Source organism: Setaria italica, chromosome V, assembly GCF_000263155.2.
Source record: "Setaria italica strain Yugu1 chromosome V, Setaria_italica_v2.0, whole genome shotgun sequence".
NCBI classification, from domain to species: domain Eukaryota; kingdom Viridiplantae; phylum Streptophyta; class Magnoliopsida; order Poales; family Poaceae; genus Setaria; species Setaria italica.
The window spans coordinates 34,076,457-34,085,708 of NC_028454.1; the positions used below are offsets into that span (position 1 = coordinate 34,076,457).

A 9,252-nucleotide genomic window follows, 5' to 3' on the forward strand; every position below is an offset into this window, starting at 1 on the left:
AAGCGTGGGAGCGGGAACGCGTTAATGAAGCCGTGGCACAGGATAGCAGCGCCAAGGAACGCGGCGGGGTGCAGCTGTTGCGGAGGTGGCGGGGGTGCGTGTTGCCCTGCAGCGGGGGGCGGTGGAGCAGGTCCGTGCTGTTGTGGCGCATTGTTAGGGGCGAAAGGCAGGGGGAAGGGACCAGGGGCAGCAGGCGGCGGCGGGTGGTGGACCGTAGAACGGCAACCAGGCTCCCTCTTCGTCAAGCTGCTGGTCCTTCGGCCAGAACAGCAGAGCGCTCTGGCGGAGGACAATGCCGCGCCCGCTTGGAGTGTGCACACCGATCCGGTCGGGGATGTGGGGGTGCTGTAGCTCGATCACGAACCGCATACAGGACGGTCAAATCCTGGGCCTGGGCCTGGGATGCAGAAAGGATCAATCTCAAGCACGGAGCCAACGCAGCTGAAGATATCCTGACCTTCTCCGGCTCCCAGTGTTCTTCCGGGAAATTCCAGACCGCTACGTGCCAGCCACGTCGGTACGCGCATGAAATGGTCATCGGTGTCCTCGACACGCTCAAGGCGCACCACGGTCCCGTTGACGCGGATTGACTGGACCAGCATCGCGGACTCACGGGCGGCGGGGGAGCCGAGTGGACGAGGGGGGCCGGGTTTGCCGCGGCGAGCGGCGGTTCGACCTCCACGAAGGCGAAGTGGGCGGCGTGGTCCCAGTCGCCCTCGCGCACCCAAACCTCCAGGTAGCCGGGCCCCGCCACAAAGAGAAGTTTCACACGTTGCTTCCTCTGATCTGATACGATGGCGAGATATGCATGGACCTCCGGTCACCTGCAGCTCGACTATGCATGTTGACTCCAGAAACAAAAGAACGGAGATGATGCATGCAAGGTCCAGCAAGCCAGAAAGCTACCAGCATATGCATCAACTTGCATGCATCTTCAGACTAATAAGGTATGGTCACCCTAAAATAATGTGTCAAGTTGCAGGGCCTACAGGCTAACCATGATGTGGACTGGCGAGCTAATTTGCATGAATCTGAACGCGTACCAACCTATCAGAGTATCAGGGTCAGCCTAACCAGACTTCCGTGTGTTCCCGTCTGTACATGCCGGGACCATCTCAAATTGACCCCCTCCGCGTGTTCTTGTTATCTTGTAGTCAGTAGCACTACATCATGACCATCTGGCAAAACCATTCCGCAGAAAATGAAATCACTGATTTTTCCTGCTGAAAGTTTTCCAAGCCACACAAAGTTAGATATAGAAGAATGGGGGAAACAAAAAACCAGCATATCTACTCCATAACAGGTTGCTTGCTACGTCTGAAAAGCTGTTCCTTGGAAAGAAGTCTTTATTTCCACTAAGCTGTAATAAAGAAAAAGAGGCACATTCATCCATACCTTTGGAGCATACATCATATATGTAGGTAAAACAGGAAACGTGTTGACCATATTCAACTAAATACCCATATGCAATGCCTCGTCAGAAGAAAAAAGAAGTACTAACAAGTCATTTTCTGTTCCCAGCCACTTGAGACAGCTGAAACCTGCATGTCCAAAACTGCTTATATAAGAAGAGGAGCACTCAAGAACACCACACGTCCATATACAGTCCATTGACCTTACTCCTTAGGCTCTCCACATGGCCTTCTTCTTCATCCGCGTGGTGCTCCTCTTCTTGCTGAGCACAACATGCGCCTCTGCACTCACCCCAACATCGAATACCACAGACCTTGCTGCGCTGCTCGCCTTCAAAGCACAGCTCAAGGACCCCTTTGGCATCCTTGCCAGCAACTGGACTGCCACTGCGTCCTTCTGCTCGTGGGCTGGCGTCTCATGTGACCGCAGTCAGCGTGTCACCGGCCTGGAGTTCAGCGACGTGCCGCTCCAGGGCAGCATCGCACCACAGCTTGGTAATCTCTCTTTCCTCTCGACCATTGTCCTCAGCAACACCAGCATCATGGGCACCGTGCCAAACGAGCTTGGCAGTCTGCCCTGGCTTCAAACTCTTAATCTTTCATACAATAGTTTGTCAGGTACCATCCCACACATCCTTGGAAACCTTACTAGGCTTGACACGCTTGATCTTGCTCGAAATAACTTCTTTGGGGGAATTCCACATGAGTTGCAAAAATTGCACAGCCTTATTTCTTTAATATTGCAATTCAATGAACTGAGTGGACCAATACCACAGGGCCTATTCAACAACTCAACCAATTTGAGTATAATAAATCTTGGGTCGAATTGGCTGACAGGAGCAATTCCTGATAGTTTCAGCTCACTGCTAAAGTTGGAGATGCTAGTCCTAGACGAAAATCATCTCTCAGGCCCCATGCCACCTTCTCTCTTCAATATGTCCCAGCTGCAAGCACTGGCTGTCAGACGGAACAATCTCTCAGGTCCAATTCCTGGAAATGAGAGCTTTCACCTCCCTATGCTGCAAGTGTTATCTCTGTCAGAAAACCAGTTCAATGGACCTATCCCTTTGGGTCTCTCCGCCTGTCAGAACCTTGAAGCGCTCAGTCTTGCAGTGAATAATTTCACTGGTACTGTGCCTTCATGGCTGGCGACGCTGCCAAACCTCACCAAAATATACCTGTCAACAAATGATCTCACTGGGAAGATCCCGACTGAGCTGAGCAACCAAACAACGCTTCTTGGTTTGGATGTCAGTGAGAACAATCTTGAGGGGGAAATTCCACCAGAACTGGGAAATTTAAGAAATCTTAGTTTTCTAGGCCTTGCAAACAACCAAATAGCAGGTGTCATCCCAGAATCCATAGGCAATCTATCTAACCTTATGGTAATAGACTTGTTTGGAAACAGATTAACTGGACCAGTGCCAGTGTCATTTCAAAACTTGCTAAATCTCCGTGGCATCTGGTTCAATGGGAACCAGCTCAGTGGGAATCTCAATTTCCTGGCAGCATTATCCAAATGCAGGAGCCTGGATACCATTAACATAGCAAACAATACATTCACAGGGATGCTACCACCCTACATTGGAAACCTCAGCACGGTATTGCAGTACTTCATAGCGGATTACAACATGATCACTGGAAGCATCCCTAGTACACTGGCCAATCTGAGCAACCTGTTAGTAATTTCTCTCGGTAATAACCACCTGAGTGGGAAGATCCCCACAACAATCTCTGCGATGAAGAATCTCCAAGAACTCAACCTCTCCAGCAACAGCTTGTCTGGCACCATCCCAGCAGAAATAAGTAGATTAACAAGCCTAGTTTATTTGAATCTTGGTGGCAATAAACTAAGAGGTTCTATTCCAAGCAGTGTCAGTAGTCTAAGCCAACTGCAAGTTATGACGTTGTCACAAAATTCACTGTCTTCAACCATACCGACAACTCTATGGCACCTTCAGAAACTTGTTGAGCTTGATCTGTCATTGAACTCTTTGAGTGGTTCCCTACCAGCTGATGTTGGAAAACTGACAGCTGTTGCCATTATGAATTTATCAAGCAACCAGTTATCAGGTGAAATTCCAACTTCCATTGGTAATCTTCAGATGATGATCAATCTGAATCTATCCAGCAATTTATTCCAAGGATCACTACCAGATTCAATTGGAAAGTTACTCAGTATTGAAGAGTTGGATCTCTCCTCCAACATGCTTTCCGGTTCCATTCCAAGCAGTGTCAGTAATCTTAGGAACCTGGTAGTACTGTCTCTCAGTGAAAACCACCTGACTGGAACAATCCCTACAACAATCACTGCAATGAAAAATCTCCAAAAACTCGACCTTTCCGGCAACAGCTTATCTGGCACCATCCCCTGACAAGCCTTGTTAGGTTGCATCTTGATAGTCTACAGCAGCAATGAACTACTAGGTTCTATTCCATTTTCCATATCTCTAAGCCAGCTATACGACGTGATCCAAAATTTATTGTGTCTTCAACCATATACCAAGTTCATGGCACCTCCAAATACTTATGGCTCAATCAGTCACATAAATCTTTCTCAACAGTTTTCCTTCCAGCTGATGTGTAAGAGTAACATGAACTAAAAGGATAGTCTATATATCAGGTGGCGTCCCAATTTAATTTTTTGCTCATACCGTCATACGAATCTGTCCAGAAAAATTATTCCAACGAACAGTACAGAAGTTTGGCAAGTTACTTCGAACTTAGCGCTTGTCTGTGTTAGAAGTATCTGGAAGTCTCTAGTCTTTTGTGTAACGAGTTCATATCTGTAACAGGATTGCTAATCCTTGGACGTGTAGAAGTAGGATATGTTCCTTCAGTTTCTTGTAATTGTAATATTGGCGTCCAAGGATGGTCATCAGAGCCTAGCTTAGCAAAATCCTATACGCCTCACGCAATGGCCAGCTCGTCTTCGATTCCAACCAACCATTGGAACCTCGTACTGGGTTCCCCATCTCTCGGAAACTGGATGAATCTCCTCCATGAGGGAGGTCAGTCTGGGTCGTCAGCCAATTACTCCAGGCCGTGGCTCTAGTGGAGCCACAAACTAGCGCATGCGTGGAGGAGGCCGTGGCAACAACAGCAACAACAAGCCGTCTCGTCAAGAAGTGGGGAAAATTCTCCAACAACCGTGTCAGTCACTCCAACAACAATGAGGATCGCCCACTCTGCCATGTCTGCTTCAAGAAAGGGCACACTGCAGACGGTGTTGGCACATGTATGTGGAGAATTATGTTCTAGATCGGAAACTTGTAGCTGCTGCAACATCACCATGATATGTTGTGGACATGAACTGACATTAGTTACATCGGTGTACATTGATGACCTCATCTTGAAGACTGAGCCCGGTGACTCTGCTTGAGGACTTGTTGGAAACCTTTAACAGTCTACATTTTTTTTCTAGAATACGTAGGAGAACTGCGTATCATTCAATTAAGAGGAAGGTAAATTAATGTTTGTACAACGCGGGCCATTAACCGGGTACTCGCACACAGTAGGAGAATTAGATAGTGAGATTACATTTGTTAAAAGGGAACGCCTACTTCCAGAAGTTAAGACCTAGAATTTGCAACGCTAGCTAACGATCAGGAGGCTTCCAACCAAAAGCTTTCATGTTTCGGGCACCATTTTGAACCCAGAGTGACGCTTCTTCGACGATGATCGGCAGGAGCTGTTGCGGTGTCCTAGCAACGTCAGTTGCAAAGGCTCGGCCGTTCCTGTCTTTCCATAGCCTCCAGCATACCAGCATGACTGTAGAATCCAGGCCTCTAGCCTTGACGTTGATCATAGTAGCACGGATAGACAGCCACCAATCAATCAAGTTGGAATTTGGAGCAAGGTTCGGTAACTGATTGTTAGTCGTTTGCCCGACCTAAAGCCACACCTGACGGGAGTAATCGCAATGGCTAAATAGGTGATCCACCGTTTCAGCTTCTTGTCCACAGAGGTTGCACTCATCAGTATTCTGCAAGCCATGCCGTTTGCGCCTTGTGGCGGTCCAGATCACCGCGAGACAAATGAAGAACTTAACTTTCAAAGGCGCCCATGCGCGCCACACGGTCATGAAGATCGGCAAGACAGTGGAGCCACGGAAGAACATATGGTATGCCGATCGGGCAGAGTATGTCCCGCGGGCTTCCCAACGCCAGGAGACGACATCCTCGACGCCGGCCTGCAAATGGACAGTGGCAACCGTATGCCAAAGCTGGACATACTGCCTAATGCCGCTGACTGTAGCTCGTCCGACAATCTCGCGAATCCACACCTTGTCTGTCAGGGCTGCCGCTACGGTTCTGGTTCTTCTTGTTTTGGGTTTAACCATAGCACAAAGGTCTGGTGCCAGGAAGCATGGTGAGGAGTCCCCCAGCCAGTTGTCCTCCTAGAAGAGAGTCGCATTACCATCACCTAGCTGAACTAGGATCGATGCTTGGAAGATACTTCGCAGGTTCTTGTCACTGTCATAATCAGTGCTTAATTGGATCCATGGGCGCTGCACATCTGTTCTTTTTAGCCACATCTTTTTAGCCACATCCAGCGAAGCCGAAGGGCTTGAGAAGAGATTTTGAGGTCAGGAATCCCCAAGCCACCAAACCTGCATGGCCTGCACGCAGTTGGCCAGGAGATGGCACAGTGCCCCCCTGTGCTTTGTTCTTCCCTACCCAAAGGAATCCTTTTCTGCTCTTATCAATCTCTCGCAGCACCCAGTCTAGGACGTCAAGCGCAAGGAGTGTATGTGTGCAAACCAAGGACATCACCGATTTGACGACCGTTAGCCTCCCGGCTTTGTTCATGAGCTGTGCCTTCCAACTCGGGATCTTACTAGCAACTTTATCTATAAAGGGTTGGAAGTGGGACTTCTTCAAGCGCCCAACCATCAAAGGCAATCCAAGATACTGGATGGGGAAAGTCGCGATCTGTGCAGGAAGAATGTCCCGGATTCTGGAGATCTGCTCGTCGGTGCAGCAGATTGGCGCCAACTGGCTTTTATGGATGTTTGTCCGGAGACCAGAGACTTGGCCAAAGAAGTCAAGCACAGTTCTGATCGTGATGACGTCTTGGACGCGCGGTGCTGCGAAGATGATAACATCATCGGCATAGAGAGAACATTGGTGGTGTATGCCACTGTTAGCCGGAGGGGAGAGCACCCCCTGTTGGGCAGCCGTGGCAAGTAGCCGGTGAAGCACCTCCATAACAAGAATGAACAACATAGGAGAAAGGGGGTCTTCTTGCCGTAATCCTCTAGCATTGCGTATAATTCTTCCAGGGGTTCCATTGAGGAGGACCCGTGTTGAAGCCGTGGACACGAGGATCGCTATCCAATCCCGCCATTTGTCCCCAAAGCCGCTCGCTTGAAGCATGTGTATAAGAAATTGCCAGGAGACGGTATCAAAGGCTTTCGATATGTCCAATTTGATGAGCAGGCTGGGCTTCCATTTCCTATGTAGCGTCTTCGCTACGAGTTCAACAAACTTGAAGTTGTCGTGGATGGAACATTTCTTGATGAACGCGCTTTGGTTAACGTCCACCAACCTGTGCATTTCGAGCGCAAGTCGATTGGAGAGCAACTTGGCGACCAACTTTGCGAAGCTGTGAACTAGACTGATTGGGTGGTAGTCAGCCGGCGACACCGCATCCTGTCTTTTGGGCACGAGCGTGATGAGAGCAGTGTTTAGACGACCAAATAGGTCACAAGCGCATCTGAAGAACGCATTGAAGCAGGCAATGATGTCGCACTTGATGACCGTCCATGTCTCCCGGTAGAATTCAGCCGTGAACCCGTCCAGGCTTGGGGCGCGCTCAGTAGGAAGATCTTTAATAGTACTCCAAATCTCGTGTTCGGAGAAGGGAGCATTGAGGTGATTAAGGTCTGCCACCTGGATGCCCAAGGCAGCGAGATCAACCATCTCGAGTCCCTTCTGGCGAGGTGCCTAGGATGGAGTGGAAGTATCTGTACAGGAGCTCTTCCTTGTCAGAGTGAGTGACCGCGACCACCCCGTCGTACTGAAGTTTGGGGATGAATTTCTTCCTAGTTCGATAGCATGCGGTCATATGGAAAAGCTTGGTGTTGGCGTCCCCGTCCCGTAAGAACAGTAGCCGTGACCGCTGCCTTGCCATTGTGCGCTCGAGGGATGACAGCCCGAGAGTTTTATACTTGAGCCGCGTCCTAAGGCTCCGCTCCTCAGCAGTCAATGTGCGTAGCTCCTGGGCTCTATCATGCCAAAGGACTACAGCCTTAGCCACCAGCAGCTGGGTGCGGATCTGTCCCACCTTCTTGGAGCTCCAGCTTTGCAAGGATCTAGCTGTGCATTTGAGTTTGTGATCTAGTCGAACAAAAGGATCAGTGGAGGGATAGGTCGATGACCAGGCTTCCGCAACAACTTCAATGAAGCCCGGCAGATCAATCCACCGGGGTTCGAAGTGGAACCGGCGTTTAGAAGTGAAGTAGGCATTAGTCGCCAGGTGGAGCGGGCAGTGGTCGGAGGCACCGGAGGAGAGAGCTTGTAGGAACGCGAAGCCATAATGTGCATCCCAGTCAATGGAGACCAGGACACGATCAAGCTGCGCCAGAGTCAGTGCTTCTCTCTCATTGCTCCATGTATAGCGCCGTCCGTGCAGATAAACGTCCTTGAGCTGCATATCATTTACAAACCACTTGAACCTTCCGATGTTCCTCCGATTGATGTTGCTCGAGTTCTTGTCCAACGCATTGAGGGTGAGGTTGAAGTCACCCGCGATTACCCACATGGCCGCGGCGTAGGGCTTAACAGCACGGAGTTCATCCAAGAACTCGATCTTATCAGCCTCGGCTTGTGGCCCGTATACGGTGGTGAGGCACCAAGGCGTGTCCTGTGACACGAAGCTCACCGATACAGTAAGAGAGAAACGACCAACATCCAGGCGCGAACAAGTGGCAACGGAGCTTCTGCAGGCGACAAGGATCCCTCCTCTCGTGCCGTCAGACGGTAGGTAATCAAAGGAGGAGGAAAACTCGCTTCCAAGCATCTCAGCGACAAGAAACAGGGAGAGTACAGCCAGTTTTGTTTCTTGTAAGCATACAATCGCACCATTTGCCTCAGCTACAAGGTCGCGCAGAGCGTCGCGCCGGGAACGTGCATTGAGGCCTCGCACGTTCCAAACGAGCACATTGATGTTGGGAGCTTCCATGGCGCACCCGGGCGACGGCGAGGGCGTCAAGTGGCTAGACGCAGACTTCATCCGCACGTCCAGCGATCTGCATGAGTTCGCGGTCAGAACGCGTTAATGAAGCCGTGGCACAGGATAGCAGCGCCAAGGAACGCGGCGGGGTGCAGCTGTTGCGGAGGTGGCGGGGGTGCGTGTTGCCCTGCAGCGGGGGGCGGTGGAGCAGGTCCGTGCTGTTGTGGCGCATTGTTAGGGGCGAAAGGCAGGGGGAAGGGACCAGGGGCAGCAGGCGGCGGCGGGTGGTGGACCGTAGAACGGCAACCAGGCTCCCTCTTCGTCAAGCTGCTGGTCCTTCGGCCAGAACAGCAGAGCGCTCTGGCGGAGGACAATGCCGCGCCCGCTTGGAGTGTGCACACCGATCCGGTCGGGGATGTGGGGGTGCTGTAGCTCGATCACGAACCGCATACAGGACGGTCAAATCCTGGGCCTGGGCCTGGGATGCAGAAAGGATCAATCTCAAGCACGGAGCCAACGCAGCTGAAGATATCCTGACCTTCTCCGGCTCCCAGTGTTCTTCCGGGAAATTCCAGACCGCTACGTGCCAGCCACGTCGGTACGCGCATGAAATGGTCATCGGTGTCCTCGACACGCTCAAGCGCACCCACGGTCCCGTTGACGC

The 9,252-nt window shown here is 50.9% G+C and overlaps 1 protein-coding gene across 1 annotated transcript; it reads left to right on the forward strand.

Moving 5' to 3' along the window:
- The first annotated feature begins 12 nt into the window (after positions 1-12).
- Positions 13-4,896, forward strand: LOC105914456 (LRR receptor-like serine/threonine-protein kinase GSO1). Its single transcript, XM_012846149.2, has one exon. The coding sequence runs from the start codon at positions 1,637-1,639 to the stop codon at positions 3,785-3,787; it is 2,151 nt and encodes a 716-aa protein (XP_012701603.1). The 5' UTR covers positions 13-1,636; the 3' UTR covers positions 3,788-4,896.
- Positions 4,897-9,252: the final 4,356 nt, after the last annotated feature.